The sequence below is a fragment of the Eulemur rufifrons genome, chromosome 27, assembly GCF_041146395.1.
Source record: "Eulemur rufifrons isolate Redbay chromosome 27, OSU_ERuf_1, whole genome shotgun sequence".
In the NCBI taxonomy this organism is placed as follows: Eukaryota; Metazoa; Chordata; class Mammalia; order Primates; family Lemuridae; genus Eulemur; species Eulemur rufifrons.
In genome coordinates, this window is record NC_091009.1 from 26,457,554 (window position 1) to 26,480,721 (window position 23,168).

Below are 23,168 nucleotides of genomic sequence, written 5' to 3' on the forward strand. Positions count from 1 at the left end.
AGAGACAGGCCTGCCACCAAGGTGAGACCTCGAAGCCCTTCCCCGTCAACTCTCCTCTCTGCTCTCCACGGAGCGTCAGATGGCCAGAGCTTCCCAGGGTTTTGCACTGAACGCCTCCGCCACTGTCTCCCAAATGCCTCCAGGATCTTTGCCGAATAGCCCACTTGTGGTGTTCTTCCTTTTTCTTTGTGTATTTACTTTTGTTTTTTAGAGATGGGGTCTCACTCTGTCACCCAGGCTGGAGCACAGAGGTGCAGTCAGAGCTCACTGCAGCCTCAGACTCCTGGGCTCAAACGATCCTCCCGCCTCAGCCTCCTGACGTGCTGGGATCAGAGGCGTGTGAGCCACTGTGCCCAGCCATCCTTTTTCTTTGTTTTAACTGCACTCGTACTACATAGAAGGAAAATTCAAAATTATAGATAAGCACGCAGGAGAAAATAATATGAAAACCATGCATTTCCCCACCACCTAAGAAAGGCAGGCTAAGAGTATCTCCCACCACTGGGGACACACCCCTGGAGTCCTCACTGTCTCTGCACCCCAGGTCCTCCCTCCTCCTTCACAAACTTCCTCTTTCCCCTCCCCGACTGGGCTTCCCCGCTGAGCCTCCCCTCTCTGCTCACTCTTCCAGCTTTTGCTGAGCTCCAAACAGATATCAACGAGCTGACCAGCGACCTGGACCGCTCAGGAATCCCCTACCTGGACTACCGTACCTATACTATGCGAGTGCTGTTCCCGGGCATCGAGGACCACCCGGTCCTGCGGGAGCTGGAGGTAACACCTGCCTCCCTGGCCCAACCAGCCTGCAGGGACGCAGGGCCGGGGTGTCCTAGGAAATGCAGAGGGGACCCAGCAGCACTGAGTAGGGTCAGGCTGAGGTGAGGCCCATAGTTCCTACCAGCATCACAGTGCAGAGCTATCAGGAAGGTCACGGCCAAGGGGGGCACCCGGGCTCTTGGGGATGACTCCAGGGTGAGGCTCATCGTTCGTCATTTTTTCATTGACGACCGAATTAATTAACTAAGATCCTGCCTCACTCTAAAATGGATTTAAGGTGGCTTAAAGGAAGACATAGGATTCTGTGAGGTTTGTTTGTTCATTTGTTGGTTTGTTTTCCTAAAGATAATAAGTCAGGACAGAGGGGATTAAGGGGAGGCTAGTAAACTGGAGGAGTCCCACGCGGTATCTCTTGTCCTATCCTTGGGAAAATCAGGCCGTGTCCCCTCTGAGGGCGCCTCACGGAGCCCGGCCCTCCCAGCCCAGCGGGAGGTCAGAGCAGACTGCAGACCTCAGAGCCCAGCCATTCCCCCCATCGCTGGTGGGTGGCAGAGGGTGGAAGTGGTACAGGCCTCGCGGACTGGGTCTGTCACGGGTGTCACTGTAAGGCCCCAGTGAGACCCTAGGGTAGGGCCCCAGAAGCCTGTCCTCTGAGGGTGTCACCCCCGCCGCGCCCACCCCAGGTGCAGGGAAATGGGCAGCAGCACGTGGAGAAGGCCCTGAAGCTCTTTGCGCAGCTCATCAACAACAAGGTGTTCCTGCTCACCTTCATCCGCACGCTGGAGATGCAGCGCAGTTTCTCCATGCGCGACCGGGGCAACGTGGCTTCGCTCATCATGACCGGCCTGCAGGGCCGCCTGGAGTACGCCACCGACGTCCTCAAGCAGCTCCTCTCCGACCTCATCGACAAGAATCTGGAGAACAAGAACCACCCCAAGCTGCTCCTCCGGAGGTCTGACTGACGGCAGGGCATGGGCGGGGCGTGGGGTGGGTGGCAGGGCGTGGGCAGGGCGTGGGGTGGGTGGCGTGGGCAGGGCATGGGTAGGGCGTGGGGTGGGTGGCAGGGTGTGGGTGTGGGCAGGGCATGGGTAGGGCGTGGGGTGGGTGGCAGGGCGTGGGCGGGGCGTGGGGTGTGGGCGGGGGAGTGGGCGGGGCGTGGGGCATGGGCGGGGCATGGGCGGGGCGTGGGGCGGGTGACAGGCGTCTGAGCGGCAGGAGAGGGCCTGTTCTCCAGAAATGACATCTGTGCAGAGCAGCGTCCTCTGTGTCCCCAGGGCAGAATCTGATGTTCCCCCAGCCTGGGACACTGCAGGGTCTGAGGCCTCGGCTTAGATCTCAGTTGGAGCTCCAGCCCTGCCACCTGCAGGCTCTGTGATTTGGGGCCGGTGCTGTAACCTCTCTGCTGTTTAGTTTTCTCTTAGACAAAATGGAAAAAAAAAAAAAAAAAATAGCCCCCATCTCAGTCTTCCTTCTCCATGCCTCCAGAGCCACACTGTCCAACATAGCAGCCACAGGCCACAGTAGCTGCTGCTAATTAAATAGAAGGTAAAAATCAGCTCCTACATCACGCCAGCCACATTCCAAGGGCTCGGCCACCACATGCAGCTAGGGGCCACCATATTAAGCAGCACAGATAGAGAACATTTCTGTTATCGCAGAAGGTTCTAGTGAATGGTGCTGGGCTAGAGATTTGGTGTGGCCTGCCCTTTCTGTGCTCAGCTTCCCAGATCTGAGTCACCAGTCTCCGCTACACAACGCCATTGCCATTTTCCTGGCAAGAGAGAAGGTTGGAGACCTTGGCATCCCTCGAGCCTATCCCCTCTAGAGGCCGCAGGGAGCCGAGGACAGTTCTGGAGCTCCTCTGGGCCACAGGGGTTGGAATCCTCCACCTCCGCTCACCACCCCTCCTTTTAGCCTTCTCCTAGCCAGGTCTCAGGCTTCCAGGCCCCACGTGGGGTGAGGAGGGAGGAAGAATGGCTTTGTTTTATGATGTGGAGCCCCTATCCTGCCAATCTGAGCATTAGAAACTCTCATTAAGAACTGTTGTATTTAAATTAGAGCTAATCTCAGGCACAATGCAGGGAGAGGGTGCTGGGAGGAGCCAGGGGAGAAAGCTACAATTTTTTCTGCCTTTGTCACTCTCTCCCAGGCCCAGATTGCTGAGCAGTCCTGGCAAATGCCTGGGATTTACTGCAACCAGAGGGTATAATTTACACCACGTGCAGGGAGTTAAAATGCCCCTCCGGAGAGAGTCTGTCACAGCGGCTTTGTTCTTTTCCCAAATCCCCAGATCTGTAGCTCTGGGGTGGGGGAGGGGAGGGAGGGGAGGTGCTTGCACAAGCAGATGCCCTGTTGGCTAAACACTCCAGCGCTGCTCTCCACCTGAGGGGCCGGGATTCGGGACCCCACCTGTCCTCAGTAATGACAGCTAATACTTATGGAGTGCGTAGCAGGCACCAGGCACTTTTCTTAGCACTTTGCAAATATTAACTCATTCAACCCTGACCACAACTGTGCGGGGTGGATGTTATTACTGTTGTCTCCTTTTGGAGAGGGGCAAACTGAATCCAGAGAGGTTAAATGATTTGCCCAAGGTCACACAGCCAGTACAGGGCAGAGTCAGGATTTGAACTCAACGCAGCCTGCCTCTGAGTGTGTGGACGGGAAGATACCAGGTACCTTCCAGATATGCAAAGCTGAGTGTTCAGGCATGTAAGAAATCCCAGAGGGACAGGAAAAGTCACTGTTTATCACTCTAAGTCCAGAAAAGGTCAGGAGAATGGGTCCTTTATAGCCCTGAACGATGGGCACCCAATGCCTGTCCCAGGGGCTACCCAGCAGTAGCCCCTGTCCCAGATCCAGCCAAGCAGCTCAGAGTAGTGTAGACATCAGGGCTCGAAGGTCCTACCCTTCCAGTCCAGGCTCAAGGAAATTGAGGCCCAGAAAGAAGCTGCCCATGGCCCCAAGGTCACACTGGCAGTTCCTGGTGGAGCTGGGCTAGGACCCAGGTGTCCTGTGCTTGCTCATGCTCTGTTACACTCCTGGGCCACAGCCACACAACAAGCCCAGGCCCCACCACCGAGACCCCTCCGTAAGGGAATGCCCTCATCCCTCCCTCTTCCCCAGGACGGAGTCTGTGGCTGAGAAGATGCTGACCAACTGGTTTGCCTTCCTCCTGCACAAGTTCCTGAAGGTGAGAAAGGCCATGAGCTGGGGACCCAGAGTCCAGAGCAAGGTGGTGGCTGCTCTTCTGATCCTGGCCATCGGGGCTGCGTGGGGACCCCATCCCTCGGGAATAGGAACCCACCTGGCCTGGGTGCTCCAAAGCAAAGCGGGCCTGGGAAGCCCCTCTGCCCACTGCCCCGGCTCCGCGAGAGGAAGGGGAGAATGAGCAAGCCCACGCAGGCCGGTGCCCACACTTCCCTCCCTGCCTGTGCCCGCAGGAGTGTGCGGGGGAGCCGCTCTTCATGCTGTACTGCGCCATCAAGCAGCAGATGGAGAAGGGCCCCATCGACGCCATCACGGGCGAGGCCCGCTACTCCCTGAGTGAAGACAAGCTCATCCGGCAGCAGATCGAGTACAAGACCCTGGTGAGGAGGCCAGAAGCCCGGGGGACAGTGGTGCATCCTCTGCTTCTGACGCACATCCTACCTGCTGACCTCAAAGGCAGTCTGGGGGGCCAATACAGAGGCCGGGGAATGGTCTGGGGTGAGCCCAAAGGCTATCCCGAGTGTACCAAGGGCAAGGCCACACCTGGGCTGCCCCTCCCTTATCTCATCTGGTGAGCCCTGAGAGCCCTCTATGCCTCAGTTTACCCTAGACAATATTGGGGGAGAAAAAAGGTCACCCATCATTAGGTGTGAGGTCATTATTAACAGCATTATGGGAAAGATGTGAGATGTGGATTCCTAATAAGGAGGCTTTGGGGAGGGGTGGGGCTGGCACTTGATATATCTAGAACCATCTCTAGACCCCTGGGGTGCTTCATGTCTCCCGGAAGCCATCCAGGAGCTAGAAAGTAGAGTCCTGGTTCTCTGAGGAAGAGGAGGTGGACACAATGACTCAGCTTCTCACTTGGCAGACTGCAGGAAGATAAGGGAAACAGAGGCACAGACCAGAGAAGCGTCTCTATTTCTTCTATAAGGAGGGTGAACCTTGGAAAAAGAAGATTCCGAGACCCCGACCCTCTTCCTCAAACTGCTCCTTCAGCACCTGTCCTGCTCACCCTCTGTCCCCCACTTGCAGATCCTGAACTGTGTCAACCCTGACAACGAGAACAGCCCAGAAATCCCGGTGAAGGTGTTGAACTGTGACACCATCACACAGGTCAAGGAGAAGATCCTCGACGCCGTGTATAAGAACGTGCCCTACTCCCAGCGGCCCAGGGCGGTTGACATGGACTTGGGTAGGCAGCCTGGCCTCGGGGTGCGAGGGCGAGGGGGGCGCAGGCCGCTTCCTGGGCAGCGTTCAGGTCGCGGGAGGGGTGGGGCGAGGGGAGTCCTGCTGTGCACCTGGCCCCTCCTGGGGGCGTGACTGGGCCCTGGCCAGGCGAGGGCCATGAGAAATGCTTCCTCCTCAGGGCACCGCCTGCTCAGGTGTGGCTGTCACTGGGGAGGCCCCCACGTCTCCCCCTGGCCTGCTGCCCAGACCCCATGGAGCCCGAGATGTCTCTAAGCTCTATCAGTGGCACCAGCCTGGGGGAGCCAAGGTGGCCAGGTCCCTAGAGGGGGCGCGGCTGTGGGACCCTGGCTCACAGCCACCCCAACACTCACGCTGCCACCTGCCCCCACCCCCTCCACCCAGAGTGGCGCCAAGGCCGGATCGCCAGGGTCGTGCTGCAAGACGAGGACATCACCACCAAGATCGAGGGTGACTGGAAGCGGCTCAACACGCTGATGCATTATCAGGTGAGGGCGTGGCCTCTCTGCCTGCCTTGTTGAATGTTCCTTCCCTCCAAGCCTCGTCTAAGGCCTGGAAAGCCTGAAAGGGGTTTTCCTCTCTCCTCTTCCTGCTCCCCGCCAAGCCTCCAGCAGTGGTTCTCAGGCATGGCTGCCCACTGGGGTAACTGGGAGAATTTGTGAAAAATGATGGCTGTCCAGATTCCACCCTCAGAAATGGAGTTAAGGGTCCGGGTGAGACCTAGGCATCTCTATCCTGTGTATCTCTAGCTCTGCAGAAAAAACTGCACAGTGCAAAGTCCTCCACGTGTTCATACACCGTTAGGTGCCGTCGCGTTCGCTCTTCGGCATGTCGCTAAGGCAGCTCACGCTTCTGACTTGCCGTGCAGCGGCGAATTGGTTAGAATCGTCTGCGTGTCTTCTGTTCTGCCACTTAGTAGCTAGAGTCCTTGGAAAAATTATTATCGCTTAAGCTGTCTTTCTTCTCATCGATGAAATGGGGCCCATCGTGGACCCGGCCCCACGCGGCTGTGCGGCGTAGATTAGATGCAGCCGGGGAAGGGTTCCGCACACTGGCAGACGCACCGAGTGAGCAGTCAGAAAACCCCAGCAAAAGAACCCTCGATGGAGGAGGTACCCCCTGTCGCCTCCCCTTCCCTCCCACGGTAACCACTCACAGCGGGGGTTCTCTGTAAGATTAAGCACAGGTAGACAGGTTGAGATTCGGGAAAAATACTAAAATAGAAACTGGAAATGAGAGACACCAAGGGAAATTAAACCAACCAGAGGAAGCGCCTCAGGCTGCAAGACCCATGGGACTGTCTGATTAATAATGGCCTCCCCATCCCTGCCTCGGAAAGGGAGGCGTGCAGGGGGCTGGCAGGCTGGGCTCTCAAGCACCGAGCTGCCAACCGCCAGGCCGCTGGGAGGCCCTGCAGCGGGCCGGGAGCCTCCAGGGGCACAGAGGAAGCTGGGGGCACCGGGATCCCCCAAAATGCTCTTCTTCAGGCCCCGTCACCCTCACTGGCCTGTGTCCCCCGTGCTGACACCCTGCCTGGCCCCCCTGTCCCAGATGACGTGGGTGTGGTGTATCAGGAAGAGAAAAGGCTTTGGAAGCTGTATTTAAACCCCCACTTCCCCACTCATGAGTGGTACAACTTTAATCTCTTTGAACCTTGGACTCCTCATCTGTAAAATGGACGTAACAACCCTGACTTGTAAAGGTGTGAGGCACCGGGGCTGTGTCCTTAACACAGGTAGCTGCAGTCACACCTGTGAATTCTGTACACACACCCCCACCACCCCCACCACCACTACTTCACGTGGTGCTTAATGCACCCAGTAGAACAATTGTAATGAACTAGTAGAGCTATATGAGGAAGAGCAAAAGAGAACAGCATTATGCTCCCAAATTATAGGCTTCAAAAGGGCAGGGGCAGGGCCTTTCTTCTTCTGTCTCTGCTGCCCTAATGCTCGCTACCGGGCTGGCCGTCCTGTGGCTCCCAGTCAGAAGAATGGAATATTCTGTTCTCATGGTGCTCATCATACAAAGCACTTTCAATTCCCTGATGTCATTTATCATTCATGTATGCACCCATTCCTCAAATATTTACTGAGCTTTTACTGAGTGCAAGGCACTTCCCACACGTAGCCCTGAGTGACAGGGGACAGCAGGGAGTCTTTCTCCCTTTGGGAGACGTGATGGTGATGGTGTTCGTAATGGCAACGCTCATACAGGCACTTACTGAGTGCTCACTGGGCGCCAGCCGCTGCTCTCAGCCGTCATGTGTCTTAACTCCTTTAAACCTAGACACGATTATTATCCCACTTGACAACTGAGGCACAGAGGGGTGAAGTCATGTAGCTGGTAAGTGACAAAGCCAAGGTCAGGCCCAGCCAGGCACCCTGACCACAGACTTGTGCTGCCTGTTGGTTAAGAGAGAGAAAAACCAAGGATGAGAGGTTTAGTGACTAGACTTGGAATTGAGTTGAACTGTGGGCATTTGAGTCACCTTGGGAATCTTCTTTTGGGTGATAAGAAACCATGAACAATAACGTAGTCTGTTCTCCCTGAGAGTGTAAACCCTTGCCCCTGCCAAGCGTTCAGAGTATCATTTCTGGGCTGTCAGCTGCAAGGAGAATTCCTGAAAGACAGAGGTAGAACGTTCCCCCCTCCCAGTCCTGGTGCTGATGGTGCAAACTGCTGACTCGTCCAGGAAGCTGCTCCAGCTGGGAAGTAAGAGCTTCAGCCTCTTCCAGGCACAGGGGGCTTTGTACCATCAAGAGGAAGCCTTGCCCTCTTGTTACCCTCCCCGGAGTCAAAGGTCCTTGGAGCCCCTACTGAAGAAAATCTGCATAATCTTAATTAACAAAGAGATATTAAAAAACTTCCCGGGCTCCTGCAGATTTATAGGGAGGGTAAAATTAAACACCACCACTAAAACCTGCTATCAGGGAATCTCGTTAGCACTAATGTTCATTTATAGTTTGACTTCCCAACATTTAATTCTTTTTTGGTGGGAGAGAAGGACTGACAATTTAAGACCCAGAAAGATGGTTTTATGACTGGTGCAGCTATAAATCAAACTTATAAAGTTCATAAAAATTGTTAAAATAAAAAATGGTTTAATAGGAATGTTTTATGGCCCATAACATTATTATAGCTGTTTTATTCCCTCTGCGTTAGGGGTTTAATTGGATCGCCACAATTCTGGGGATTCTCTGTTTTTATTGGATGGAGGGTAATCTTAAATCAAAATGGCCCCAAATGTCTTCAATATGGCTCCTCATTTATCAGCCCTCTCCCTACAGGCTGGGTGCTGAGCCTGGGCACCCTCGCAGGGGATGGGACGAGAGACCATCTTTTTCTCCGATGCCCCAAGGGTAGCTGCTCCTTTGGCGAAACTCTTCAAAGTGGCTCAGGCATTATAGGATGCAGGCTGGAAAGAAATCAGAGCCAAAAGGGTGAATGGTCTTTGGACCAGTGTGACTTGAAATAAAATCCCAAATTAGGATATCTAATGAGAAGAACATGTGCTCTGGAGCCTGCCAGACCTACCTGCTACAAATACCGGCTCTACCAATGTATTAATTGTGTGACCTTGAAGATGTCACTTAGCGTCTCTTATGCTTCCATTTCTTCATCTGTAAAATGGGAATAATTGTATGTAACTCACAGCCCATCGAGTCCAGTGCTGTCCAGTAGAAAGACAATGCAAGCCACATGTGTCATTTAAAAATTTTTACTAGCCATTTAAAAAGTAAAAATAAACAGATTAATTAATGTTAACAATATATTTTATGTAATGCAATCAATATAGAATAATTATCATTTCACTTGTAATAAATATAAAAATGACTAAGATAGCTTATATTCTTTTATTTATACTAAGTCATTAAAATCAAGTATATATTGTACATTTATAGTACAGTTCAGTTCAGATACTTAGTGTTCATTTCAGTTTGGACTGGCTACATTTCAAGTCCTCAATAGCCATATTGAGCTACCATATTGGGCAGTACAGGTCTAGCCCAATAAAAACTCAAAAAAACATAGTAATGTTTATTTCTAGTGTTCTTGAACTCCTTGCTCTCTACCCCACGCCTATTCTATAACCCTCTGGAAGTACTTGACTATTTCCGACTTCCCAAGATACCTCCATTCACCCATACTGTGTACTTTTTGTACCTTTCTCAGGTGTCAGACAGGTCAGTGGTGGCTCTGGTCCCCAAACAGACATCTTCCTACAACATCCCTGCCTCTGCCAGCATCTCCCGGACGTCCATCAGCAGATACGGTAAGGACCAGCAAGGCAGTCTGAGCTGCTCGGAGTGGTATCATCCGGGGCCTCCCAGGGCCTGCTCACAACCCCTTCTAACAGCAGGGAGCGCATGCTGTGGCCTGGCCTGGCCTCCATTCAGTGGCTCTTGCTCGTTTGTTTCCCTTCCTCCCTGGTCCAGTCATTCCCAGAGCAGCCTGTGTGTCCACAGCTGTGGGAGCAGGTGGCACCAGGGGCCTTCCTTTGATATCCTTTGATTGGCACCTACGTGGGGGTTCATATATTCCAGTCCCAGTTTATGGCTATTGTCCTGGCCGCATTATTAATAGTGCCCTCTTTTACTCTCAGATGTGTCCCAGTTTAGACAATAAATCAGTCTTCTGCCTCTGTGGGGTGCTGGGGCCCCTGTGCCCTCTGGCAATGAGGTTATGGCATTTCACTCTCTCTGACTCTATTCTCACTGGTTTCTTAGGTGCACTAAGCTTCCCAGCTGCAGGGCACCAGAGGACTGAACCCAGCAGCTCTGGAAAGGGTTTCGGATACTCCATATCCTAGGCCCCAAGAAAGAAGGGACAAGAGGAACATTAAAACTTACAGCACTTTAGCATCCAGGTTTTTATTAAAGCACCATTGAAAAGTGTCCCATTGTCATTTTACTTACTAATTATTCATGGCTGGGAGCATCAGAGGAGAGGGAACTCCCAAATTCCCAAGAGTCTCTCCAGCTCACAGAATTTCCAAATCCTTTTTTAAAAAAGACTTCAGGCTCCTCTGTCCTCATGCCAGCCAAGGATCCCTAAAATAATCCACCAAATTTGAGGTCCCCAGAGTCCCCTTCCACCCGAAATGAGTGCATTGAGTGGATGCAGGGGCGGCAGGGACTCTGGAAGGGCTCTGCAAGCTGGCTGCTCACAGCCCCCCACCGTCCTCTCCCAGACTCCTCCTTCAGGTACACGGGCAGCCCCGACAGCCTGCGCTCCCGGGCGCCCATGATCACCCCAGACCTCGAGAGTGGGGTCAAGGTGTGGCATCTGGTGAAGAACCACGACCACGGTGACCAGAAGGAGGGTGACCGGGGCAGCAAGATGGTGTCCGAGATCTATCTGACCCGGCTACTGGCCACCAAGGTAAATTCTGCTCTGCCCACGCCAGGGAGGGCTCTTCAGAGGGGTATGTCCCGCCCCACCTCGACACAGGGAGGACTGGAGTGTGTCCTTCAGGGGGACCCATGCAGATGAACTGTAGTCCAGGTCCCTGGGCAGGGCTTCCGGGGGATCAGGCCACTGCTACTCTCCATGCTTTGGCAAAAATAGCAAACATATCGTTACCTTCTGCCACTACTTGAGACTACGGGATCTGCTTCAGAGGAGGGGCTCTCTCCTCTGGGCCCCTTAACCCTTAGGGGGATATCAGGGTTTCCTGCTGGTGTCAGCTGGACAGAGATCCAGCCTGCACCATCATTGCATTTTCTTCCCACCTTTGGCCACAATGGGAAGGAAGGCAGAAAGGCCTGGTCCTGCCGGTAATCCCAGGGAAGGCTCCCTCTTCCCCATCCCATCCCGTCCACCTGGCCCCAAATGTTGGTGGAAGTGAGGCAACATCTTCTAGCCTTCCTAACAGAGAACAAAATATGGCTGTAAGTACAGAAATCATAGGGCCTGTATCTTCAGGCCAGGCTGGATTTCAGATGTCTCCCCCACTAACCCTATGTCCTTGCTGCTGGAACTCTAACACAGGGGCATCCAACTTACAGCTCTCACACTTGCTCCCAGAAGTGGTGCAAGAAGTGTCCACTTTAACTTTTTCTAATATGCTCAGCAAACCAAGAAGAGACCCACAAAGAGACAGCAGAAAAGGCTGGAGGTTTTATTGACCCTTAGAGTGTGACATGAGCCTGTAAAGTGTGGGACCTGGGCCCAGTCTTGTCCCTTCCCCAGAGACTTTCCAAGGCCCCATGGGCCGGGGCTGTGTCTGGGGGTTCTTCTAGACCCTTCACCTGCAGCCCGCACTCCAGACACCACTTGTGCCAGGACACTAGTATCTTAAGGCTCTTCACGCCTCCCTATCAGACCCTCCATGGTCCTGCCATGCTCCTGCCAGGAGGCCCCTGGTCTTCCAGCCTGTTCCTCGGACACCCTCTCCGGACTGGCCTACCGGCCTGTGTGCTCCCATTCACCCATGAGAAGCCTGCACTCAAAGCCCTTCCTGTCTTCCTGTCGCAGACCCAGAGTCCACAGCCACCTGGCGTGGACACGGGCAGGAATTGGCACATGGCTGCAGGTTGGAGGAGAGCTTCTTCCCCAGGAGCCGCAGTCCACTCCGTTTCTCCCACCACCCGACTTACCAACAGTGCTCTTCCCCACCCCCGCCACACCGCTCACACAGCCCCGCGTCCCAGACAGATTTCCAAGGCAGGATGGGTCCAAGGCACCATCTGGGATGCCCGTCTGCTGCTGCCTGCATCCCCCGCCCTGTCTCACTCTCCCCCGCCCGCTTTCCCAGGGCACCCTGCAGAAGTTCGTGGACGACTTGTTTGAGACCTTGTTCAGCACTGTGCACCGGGGCAGCGCTCTCCCCCTGGCCATCAAGTACATGTTTGATTTCCTGGATGAGCAGGCAGACAGGCACAGCATCCACGACACAGATGTGCGGCACACCTGGAAAAGCAACTGGTAAGCCCTAGGGGAGCTCAGCGGGAGATGTAGCCTGGAGAGGCCTGGAACTGTGGGGGCCGGGGATCCGCCGGAGACCCTGGGAGATGGGAGGGCAGCCTGTTCTCAGCTGGGGCTTGGAGATCCGAGGCTCCTAGAACAAATAGCGCACATATGCTCTGCAGAGCCCACGTGGACCACACGCTGCCTGCGCCAAGTGGGGCCTGCCTGGCATGAGGCCTGGCACCAGGATGCATGCTTGAGCTCTGCCCTTTCAGGCTGTGCCCATTCCCCAGGAAGAGCCTCCTCCCCTGACTCTGAGACCTCTGGTTCCCGGGAGAGGAGAGCTGGGGGAGCCTAGGCAAAGAGCTGCATTTGAAACCTGCAGCAGAGCTTCAGAGCCAGGCATTGCGGGGCGTTCTGAGTGGGGCAGAATCCAAGGCACTTCCTGAGATGGGGAAGCCCTGAATTAAACTTAGCCCCTGGTAAGGCTGGCCAGCCCTGGGGAGGGAGCTCGCGGCTGCTGCAGGCTTGAGCCCACTGACTGGGGGGATTTCACTGCAAACTTGATCTCTTAAGGCCAAGTGATTACCCCAGCGCCGTAGCTTTCAGGAAGCAGCAGGCAGAATGTCCCACAGGCGTGACCCTCCTCCATAAAGTCACCTCCCCATCCTGACCAGCAATGGGAGAAGCAACTCCCTCAGGCCCCTGGCATGAGGCTTTTCCCTCCGGGGTTTTGAACCTGGACCGCAGACCAAGCTAAAGACTGGCTTTCAGGTCAGATGGGGCCTGGCCAAGAGCCGAAGTCAGAAGGCTTCCTTTGGGAAAGAGCTCAGAGAAGGGAGAGGGAGGTCCAGGCATTTGGGTTGGGCAGGCAGCCCACACAGCTGTCTGGAGTCAGCGGTCTCCTCAGAAAACAGAGCCGGCACAGATGGGCACAGGCTGTTATTTAGGAATCAAAAGTCCTAGCAACCAACAAAACACTTTGGAAAAGGCCAGCCCCGTATAGTCCTCAGGGCTGTGGTCACTGAGCCCTCCTGTGTCTGCAGCTTTGATCGCAGTGGAGTGAGATGGAGAGGCTGGGGTGGCCCGGGGTGAGGTGCCCACAGTGCACCGTGCCAGGCCCGGCCCTCCATCTGCACCCCCAGGGGCGGGGTCGCGCTGTCTCCTTTGCTTTGGAGGATGCCCAGCCCAGCTCCGGGAGTGGGCAATTTTGGGGAAATCAAGAGAAAGTTCTGGGTTAATCCCATCTGTGCGCCTTCTTTGTGCTGGCCAGACCCCAGTGATGGAAATGCACTTCGCTGGCATTGGGTGGGGAGAGAGTTTGCTTGTCCAGACCTCAAAGAGCAAATGTCTAAGGAAAGACTATGAGAAGCTCCCCAAAGCTGCCAGAGGAAGAGGGGGGCACAAGAGATGGGTCAGCTCAGCTGAGGCAGCTCCTCCCAGGTTGCAGGAGAACGAGCGATGGATCCCGGTGCACTTCGGAGGACAGGCAGGAATCCTAGTGGCAGGACTCGGGGTGGGCAAAGCGGATCTTCCCTAAGACCTGCGACACTTGGGAACGCTCGGGGTGCATGGGAGTCGAGAAGATGAGGAAGGGGAAAGGAGGGGTGAGCGGGGAGCAGGAACCATCATCTGAGGCTGGAAGGGCCAGCCAGGGGGGCAGAGCTGGCTCCACAGAGGAGGCAAAAGAGTTAAGGCCCAGGAGGCAGCTGGGAGAAAAGGCAAAGCTGGAAAAGGAGTGAGAACAGCAGCTGTTCCGGTTTTGAAGGAGAGTAATCGGGCTTATCCGCCTCATGGCCTCAGGAGCGGAGAAACGCATTCTCGCATTCTCCTCTGCTTACAAATTCCCCGGTTGCAGGAGGAAGTCTCCTAACTACTGACCAGTCCCTCTCGGGGTGGGAAAAGCCTGGCAGCAAGTCATTTCCCGGATACCAACAATGGGCTCCTCCTCTCCCCTCTGCGCCTGCCCAGAGACAAGAACGCCCCGGGGAGAGTCCTGAAAGAACTTCCCCCAGGGGAGCCCGCTCCTCTGCCCAGCCGGGCGGGCCAGCCCTGGGAAGTGGCCTCTGCCGCGGGGCTGGGCAGGGAGCGCAGGTGGCACTCTTTGTGCCTGCTTGGAGGCGGCGCCCAGGGCTGCCGGCTGCATCTTTCTGCACAATGGCCACGGGCACTGTGGAGGGACTCCGGGAGCCTAGTGGCTTTGTGTGAGGCCCTGAGAAAGTGTGCTGTCCCCTGTACTTGGGTTCCCTGGGGGCATGGAGGCCTTTAGAAAAGACTGCCAGGGAACAGAATGCACCCACGCCCACCGCTCGCTTGCTAGAGATGGGGCAGTGCCCCGTTAGGGGACACTGTGCTCTGCTTTTCTCCCAGGTCAGGAACAGCTCAGGTTACATTGGCTGGACCCCTTTTCTGCAATGTAATTCCCTTGCCCCTTCGGGGAGACAGTTTCATGTTCAGGGGTGAGGGGAGGAATATACTGCCTCGTGCCTTCTCGAGTCTGCTCTGACTTTCCCCACAGCCTCCCTCTGCGCTTCTGGGTGAACGTGATCAAGAACCCCCAGTTTGTATTTGACATCCACAAGGGCAGCATCACAGACGCCTGCCTCTCCGTGGTGGCCCAGACATTCATGGACTCTTGCTCAACGTCAGAGCACCGGCTGGGCAAGGACTCCCCCTCCAACAAGCTGCTCTACGCCAAGGACATCCCCAGCTACAAGAGCTGGGTGGAGAGGTCAGTAGCACCCTGAAGCCAGGCCAGTGTCCCTGTCTCCCTGCCCATCCCCCGCCCTGCAGGCATCACGGACTGAGGACTCAGACCGTGTTTGGTGTCTTCAGGACCTCATGCTCCCCTCCTTCTTCCTTGCCCCCACTCCCTGTTGTGAGGACAATGGGTGGCTTTGTGCCCTTGGAAGTCAGATGACTGTCATCCTAATTACCATACATAGCACACGCTAAGCAACCAGCACTATGATAAAGATTTTGTATGCATCAGCCAGGCACGGTGGCTCATGCCTGTGATCCTAGCACTCTGGAGGATTGCTTGAGGCTGGGAGTTTGAGACCAGCCCAAGCAAGAGGGAGGAGAGCCTATCTCTACTAAAAATAGAAAAATCAGCCAGGTGTGGTGGCACATACCTGTAGTCCCAGCTACTTGGGAGGATCACTGAGCCCAGGAGTCTGATGTTGCAGTGAGCTCCGATGACACCACTGCACTCTAGCCCAGGAGACACAGAGCAAGATCCTGTCTTACAAAAAAAAAAAAAAAAAAAAGATTTTGTATGTATCATCTCATTAAAATGTTCAACAGAGTTGTAAAGCACGTATGATTATAATTCACATTTTACTGATAAGGAAACTGCAGCACAGAGAGGCTAAATAACTTGCCCGATGTCACACAGCTAGCAGGTAGCAGAGCTGGGATTTGAACACAAGAACTGCGGTCAGACTCTGGGCTTGTAACCACTCCGCTGGGCACAGCAGTCAGAGGCTCTTAGCTAGACGGGATCTCCTAAAGAAACTCTGGCCTCAGGTCTCAACCTCAGCTTGAAGCAAGAGGTCAGAGGAAGCCACGTCAGAAGAGAACGAGGGAGGCAGGAGCAACTGGGGACGCCTGGTGCTCTCAAGGGCCGTGGGGCCACCGTAGGTGCAGGCAGATGTTTGCTGAGTCCCCCCTATCAAGGCAGCTGTCCTGTCCCCGGCAGATACTACGCAGACATCGCCAAGCTGCCGGCCATCAGTGACCAGGACATGAACGCCTACCTCGCGGAGCAGTCCCGCCTGCACGCCGTGGAGTTCAACATGCTGAGCGCCCTCAATGAGATCTACTCCTACGTCAGCAAGTACAGCGAGGAGGTGAGGTGGGGCCCTGGGAGGACCGGAAACCACATGCCGAGAGCAAGGCAGCGAAACAGGAAGCCTGACTCAGTCCTTAAATAACAATAGACAGTAATTCAGAAAACACATTTGTGGAGTCAAAAGCCCATGAGCTCAGAAATCATTAGCATTCCTTTATAAGGCAGCCCAACCTCTCCTGAGTCATTGAACCTTTTCTTGTACATTTCATTGTCTTTCACTCACTGTGCACCCCATAAATAACACTTTTAATAATTTAATTGTTTTTCAGTTCAAAGTGTTGTACGACGGATTTCATTTTTTTCTTAAATAATGCATCAAACTATTCTTTGCCCTCGGGTAGATCCTGTCAGTCACGTGTCAGATAGACAGGTGGCCTCAACGCTAATAGAGGTTGACTGGGGCAGCTTCGGGAAAATTCGCAAGTGACGTATTAGCATGGCACCAGAAAGTAGGAACAGTGGTAGCGATGGTTAACACTTGCATAGCACTTCCTATGTGCCAGGTATTGCTTTAAACACTTAAGATACATACATACATGTACACGTGTGTATATGTATGTGTGTATATTCATTTAATTAATCATCTCAGTTATTTAAGGTTGCATTCATTAAGGCAGAAGGAAAGGTAGACAGAAGGGTGAGTGGGGAAGGACTCCGGGAAATGACGTCTTCCCCACCTTTGTTTTTGTTCCGCAGCTCATCGGGGCCCTAGAGCAGGACGAGCAGGCCCGGCGACAGCGGCTGGCATACAAGGTAGAGCAGCTCATTAACGCCATGTCCATCGAGAGCTGAGAGCAGCCTCGCGTTTCTGGGTGGAGGGACCCATCCAAGCAGCCACACGGGGAGCCTCGGAAGCAAGGACAAGTGAAGGGGATGAGGCCCTAGAGCTTGCTGCTCCCTGAGACCCCAAACTTGGGAGAGGGGAGGGCCCCTCTCCCATCGCCAGCCAAGTTTCGTCACAGCCAGTTCCTGCCGGGAGAGCCCGTCGGTGTCACCCATCCTCGGCGAGAGCCAGCAGGGAGCCAGGCCAGGAGGAGGTGGCTCTTCAGGCCGAGAGGCACGCGCCACGCACCGGCCCTGCCTCTGTGACTGCTGCTTTGCATGAAACTCATTTGATGTATATTGGGAAAATAATGAGAACTTTATTTAATTTTTTTTAAGAAAAAGAAAAAAAAAAAAAACAGAAATAAAACAAAAAGCCGCCCTGTTAATCCCGTCCAACTTTTGTTTAGTTCTGATTTCGGTCTGCCCGCCTTCTTTCCCTGCCCCTGCCTCCTTCCTCGTTCAACTCCTGTTTCCAAATGCCAGAAAAAGCCTACCAAGAGGTGCTGAGGGAAGTTAGAGGGAAAATGATTATCTCCTTTTCCTTGACATTAAAGAGAGAGAGAGAGGGAGGGAGAAAGAAGAGGAGAAGAAGAACGAGCACAAGTTCACACCAAACTCTTCGCAAAAATCGAGGCCAGTAAAACCTGATCTATGCCGCAGCCGGAAGAGCAGAACCGCAAAACTTTCCCGACTGCAAAGCCGTCGCGCGGCTCCACCTGGCTGACCGGAAACTGAGCTTTACACACCTCACACCTGTATGTTCTCACATCTTGAGAGGAGACACATACCTAGGTAGCACCGATGCTTTTCGCTACTGCGTTTTGTTTGCTTTATTTAATCTCAAACCTCAACAGAGGAGGAGCTGGTCTTTGGTACTTTTCCTTTTGGTTTCCCTAAAGTTACTCTCAGAAGCGGGGTGAGGTGGGCCTCTCCCAGACCACATACCTGGCCTCCCTGGGGACACTGGGCAGCTGTGTCCCACATCAGTTCTTGTCATAGACGAGGCCTCCTGGAGAAGTGGTGCGGAGGTGTGGAGGCCGGGCCTCCAGGAGGTTCCCTTTGGGAGCTGATCTGGGAACAGGGTGTTTGGCTTTGCATTCCACTCCAATCGTCCAGTGGTTTCTGGCAATGACAAAGAAAACAAAAATCAAACACTGTTTACAACAAGCAATACTTGAAGAGCATAGGTTAAAGAAGCTGCAGTATTTATTATTATGCTTTCTTTCTTTCATTCTGTCGTGCCTGGAGAGGGGAGACAACCCTTCGCCCATATATGGAAGCTCCTGACCGTCTGGGCCTAAGCACTTCCCCAGTAGCAGTGACTGTGGCGCGTCTACACGGCCGCCTTCTGCCTCGCTGTCCGCCTCTCCTGGACTTGTGGGTTGGAACGACAAGAGGACGGTTTCTCACTGCGCCCCTTTCCTGCTCGCTCTCTGTCTGCTAATGACACCTAAACCCATGGATGGCCAACTCTCCTGAGAATAGTCCCCCGACAAAGAGACCAAAGCCCCACGCCTAGGTCCAGAGGCCCCATAGAAACCAGTGGGAGTCACCAGGAGGCAAAGCGCTCTGTCGGCATCAGGACCATGGTGACAGCCATGAGAGTGTCCAGGCCACCCGTACTGGCACAGATCCAAGCAGCCAGCTCCATCTTCTGTGCAAGCAGCATAGGAGTTGGGGTAGCAGGAAAGAGAAAGACAAAGGAGAGGGAGTGGAGGAGGCAGGAGAAGAGTCACCTCCCCGTCCCACTTTTCAAGGGGTCGGGAATCCCAGGCTGTCATGATGGGAAGCTGGACCAGCTTCCCCAAGAGACTCTGGACCAGGGTCATTTCCTCTGTAATTAACTCTAGGCCCCAGCTCATCTGTGCCCGGCTTTACCTCCAAGCAAATCCGACTTCCAAAGGCTCTGCTGACCACATGCGATTCCCAGGAAAGGGCTGGGGGCGGGAGCGCGAGGGCTGGCTCCCATCCTTGGCGTGTGGCTTTGGATCACTGTCTAACCACACAGCAGACGTCGCCTGGTCTCCTCAGCTCCAGTTTCCTGCCTGAATGCAGCTGACAAATGGGAATAGAAAAGCATTCAGCAAAATACTCAGGAAACTTGCTGTTTTCATTATAATTCACAACCAGCCATGCCAAGGCCACTTTCTTCTGATAATCCACTTCTGTTAAAGTTTCTCGGGTCCTATTAATAGCCTGAAAGAAATACTAATGACTGGCCTTCCGCACGGAGCCAAAGTGTTCGCTCTGCATCGCACCCAAAGCTTATCGGTGCAGAGCCCATCATTTATGGAGATGAAAGGAGAGGAAATATGGGCGAGAAGAACGTGAGCAGGAGACTTTGTGCTACTGTGAAAAATTCCAGCCCACCCCATTTCACTCCTGAGCTCTGTCTGAGTGAAGGTTTTCTCATCACCCTGCTGCTCAGACCGGCGTCTGGGCTTCCCTCCACCTGCAAGTAAAAGGAAGTCACACATCTCCGCAGCGCCTGCACCAGCCCTCTGCTCTGCATCTGCCTGGCATCTCCCAGCGGCTACTTTTGATGATCCTTCACTGCCCCTGGCGCTTCCTGGAAGGTTTGTGGAGAGCGTGGAGAAGGACGGGGGACGGCCAATTGAGGGGCGAAGAGGGAAGCGCCCAAGCCGGCTGTGAGTGGGCTGGCCACCTTTCTCAGGATTCCATGAGAGTTGGGGAACTTGGGCTGGCAAAGGAAGTGGCACAGGGGCAGCCTTAAGGAAGGAATTAAGAAAAAGGAAAACTCAGCTGGACTCAAGCCAGGCCATGAGGGTGAAATGTCGCAGAGCCCGGCCCCCTCTCCAGCTTCCCACCTGTCCCTCTTCCACACCTCTTGGCTTTGGCCACCCAGAACCAATGGAGAGTCCACACCCTGTGGAATGGATGGGGAGGAGAGGGAGTGTGTCTTCTCCCCGTTATCCAATTTGAGGATATTTTGACCTTGTGTAAGGAAGAAGGATTAAAGCCACAGCCCCTCCCCACAAGAAGCTATCCATCTTGTGGGGAGGCAGAGAGAGAAGTCTCTCTCCAAAGTCTACCCTGCTTTGCTTTTGTTTCATGAATCTGCACGAGTGACAATGCTCTGGAAAAGGACAAGGACCCCAGAGGGTGCTTGGCAAGACAGAGGTTGCTGACAGACAAGATGGAGAGCAAGTCCCTACAGCTGGACTCCGCTGCTGCCTCCAGCCCTCTGCGTGGGGTTGGGTGTCTCTGTGTCTGCCGTCCTACCTCTCTCCACCACGCGGCTCTCCAAACCATCTCCCATCCCCCACTGGCCGAGAGCTCCCTCCTTGCAGAGCGCAGGCATTAGAAGCTGGATCAGCTGTTCTGCTCCCTGGAGGAGGGAACAATTTCCTGCATTCATTCATTGGGAATCTTCTTGGGCAGCAACTGTCTGCCAGGCACTGCTCTAGGTATGGGGAAAACAGCAATGGCAAAGACCAAGAAGATCCTTCTAGCTAATTTATATTCTTTAGGCTGCCGGTTCCTGCCACCAACTTCGCAGGCTCACTTCTCCTCCCCTCCCGGCAGAGGACACCAGTTTTGTAGGGAAGGAGGTCCCGCCAGGGAAGTGGACCAACCCAGCTGCCTTACCTTCTCCTGGGGACGTTCCCCCAGCAGAGAGAGCCGCTCCAGTCTCCCGCCGCCGTCCCTTCTGGAGACTCTTCGCCTGCTGCTTGAGCTCCCGACCTTCCTTCAATTCCACCAAATGAGGACAAGAAATAGCAGTAAGAGCCCTGGCCCTGCTGAGCGAGGAGCAGAAGCAAGGGGTGCGTGCGCTAGACGAGAACTGGTCTGGGCGGAGCAAACAGGGAACATTTAGAAGCCTCTGGCTGATGAATCTCCAGGTGCATCCCAGCAGCCACACCTGCCCCCGTTAACCTGCTGCCTGCCGGTGAATACTGAGCCAGCAGCTGCTGTGGGGAGGCTGATTATTGCCAGCCACACTGTGGCATGCCAGCAACTCCTGGGGCCTGGACACGGACGGGAAAGAATTGAGCCTCAGTGGGGCTCCATGGGGCTCCATGGGGCTCCGTGGGTGAGAAAATGCCAAGTGGTCTGGTGGACACAGGGCCGTGGGAACAGGTCCCGTGAGGCCCTTAGGAGATGAAGTTCAGGGCCCTCTGATGCCTCGTCTCAGGAACCTGCTTTGAGGAAATGCTGGCATCCTTTCCACAACGCAGTCTCCCTTCCCTGTCTCCTTCTTCTCCCAGTGTCCCCAAAGTATGAAGTTTTAGCACCTGGGGCTCAGTGATCCCTGCAAATGAAGGATAAAGTTGCACTCTTGGTATTTCTAAGCAGTACCAGGGCAAGTCCTGAGAGTCACCGCGGCTTGTCAGACAGAGCCTTAGCCCAGTAAGCAAACTGGAGGGTCCTCAGCCTTTCGTGGACACCCACATCTCATCCTCCTCACCACAGGGAAGCCCTCCCTTCGGACCGTGCTGTCTCCTTTCTGCTGCAGGGCAGCCTGCTCCCTCCTGCCCCAGCCCCAAGGAAGGAGGGGGCACCTTCTGGATTTCAGCCACAAACCTCACCTTGACTTTGTTTGCCCTCCACCCTGGCGTCAAAGGTGGAGGGCGTAATGGAACATGGTCCCCAGCAAACAGAGCAGACGTTCTTGAGTGTGTAGGGAAGAGGGGACAAGATCTTTATACCGTGAGACTAGGGGCTTGAGCCCACCTGCCTTTCCCCCCAATTTCTCCTACTCAAACCCACTCTTCTTGACACACTGGAATCTGTATTATATATATTTTTAAGAAAATACAATGATGGTTGTCTGGTTTTGTTGTTTTTACAAGTGTTGTGGAATAAAAACTGTAAGAAAATTAAGTATTTAAAATGTTCCAATAAAACGGGGTTTTTTGGTTATTCTAATATATTCCTGTGTACCTATTGTAAATATGAAACACGCCTATTTTGCAAGCCAAGAACACAATTTGTACTGTTGTTATATATAAATAAAGTTTACTGAATAAAAAAAAAAAAAACCTTAAGCCTTCAAACAAATTTGTTCAGCAACATACGCACAGAATAACATTTCATGGGCATATTTAAGAAAGGTACTCACGGACAAATGAGCTAAGTTGTTTTGAGGAGGTTCTAGAATTCTCTCTGAAACTAGAGCATATTAATGTCCGGTCACACACACACACACACACACACACACACACACACACACACGCTGTTCCAGCTTATACCAGCAGGTGAACACTGCCCCCTAGCTACAAGACCCCAGAATACAGCTGTCCTCCACTGGAGGCTGCCCTTGTAGACTCTGCAGGTTGAGGACCCTTCCCAGGGGTGAAGTGAGTCTCAGAAGAACCAGGAGATCCACTCCCAGCCCTTCCTGAGAAGGACATGCATTCATTCGTACGGAGCATGCATTAAGCATGGCCTGGCACTGCGGTAAGAGCTGGGGGATAAAACAATAAATGAGGAAGGCATGATCCTCATCCTCGTCGATGTTTCAGTGTGGTGAGAATCATAAGGATTCTGAAAAGGCAATGTTACAGCCATGCATTGGGAAGGGTTTCTATTGCTGCTTCTCTTTTATTTTCACTGGACTGATTAAAGGCGCATCAAGGGAAAGATGCCAGATAGCATGTGCTTCTAGACCTGGCCCAGGCCAGTGACAAGAGAGAAGCCCCTGCCTCAGGGAGGAAAGCAGTTGGGCTGACTTGGGGTCAGAGGCAGGAGAAACTTCACAATCCTGCAATGAGGCTTAGAGGTGGGGAACTGATCGCAGGACTCCCAAGCCTTGGACTCCCTCTAACCTGAGGAGACCTTGTCCCTGCCCTCTTCTGCACTCCCACCCTTCAGTGTTTCCTTCTGGTATTCCATGGTGCATGGGTGATGCTTCTGCTCTCTGACTGCTGTGGGGAATAGACGAGAGTAACTCCAGAAACCATCCAACTGACATCTCAACTGAGCGTGCAGGGAAGCTGCTACTCACTCTCTTTAGTGGTGGTGGGGCCAGGAGAGTTTTCTGGGCCTTCGGCCCATACCAGGCACTAACAGTAGAGCCTCCTGAAGGATGAGAGGCAGCACCTGGCTCCAGTCTGATGCGGGAGACACAGACCCTGCTCTCAAGGCCACTTGAGTCTAGCAGGGAAGGCCAACATACATGTAACAACGGGGCCTGGGACTTGTAAAACAAAAAGCATGTAAACAAGCGCATGTTAATAAATAGAGTGTGTGCTTACAGCTTCAAAGGGAAATTCTTGGGGAGAATTTTTCAGTCCCTGCTTAGCAACCTCTGGGTTTATGGCGTTTGTGTGTCCCTCTTCCGCACCCCGTACATTCCTACACACAGACACACACACTCCCTTCCCAGAGAGAGGGGAGAGATGCAAATGCTCAGCCTGAG

The 23,168-nt window shown here is 53.9% G+C and overlaps 1 protein-coding gene across 1 annotated transcript in view; it reads left to right on the forward strand.

Annotated features, from left to right (window-relative positions):
* Positions 1 to 20,048, forward strand: part of PLXNA2 (plexin A2) — a 205,435-nt gene extending 185,387 nt beyond the window's left edge. The window contains exons 21-32 of the mRNA XM_069459575.1: positions 632 to 774; positions 1,461 to 1,729; positions 3,904 to 3,970; positions 4,221 to 4,367; positions 5,023 to 5,182; positions 5,581 to 5,684; positions 9,373 to 9,472; positions 10,391 to 10,581; positions 11,957 to 12,126; positions 14,627 to 14,839; positions 15,809 to 15,959; positions 16,658 to 20,048. Of these exons, the coding sequence (XP_069315676.1) occupies positions 632 to 774; positions 1,461 to 1,729; positions 3,904 to 3,970; positions 4,221 to 4,367; positions 5,023 to 5,182; positions 5,581 to 5,684; positions 9,373 to 9,472; positions 10,391 to 10,581; positions 11,957 to 12,126; positions 14,627 to 14,839; positions 15,809 to 15,959; positions 16,658 to 16,753 (1,811 nt within the window). The 3' untranslated portion in view covers positions 16,754 to 20,048. The remainder of the gene's footprint in view (positions 1 to 631; positions 775 to 1,460; positions 1,730 to 3,903; positions 3,971 to 4,220; positions 4,368 to 5,022; positions 5,183 to 5,580; positions 5,685 to 9,372; positions 9,473 to 10,390; positions 10,582 to 11,956; positions 12,127 to 14,626; positions 14,840 to 15,808; positions 15,960 to 16,657) is intronic.
* Positions 20,049 to 23,168: the final 3,120 nt, after the last annotated feature.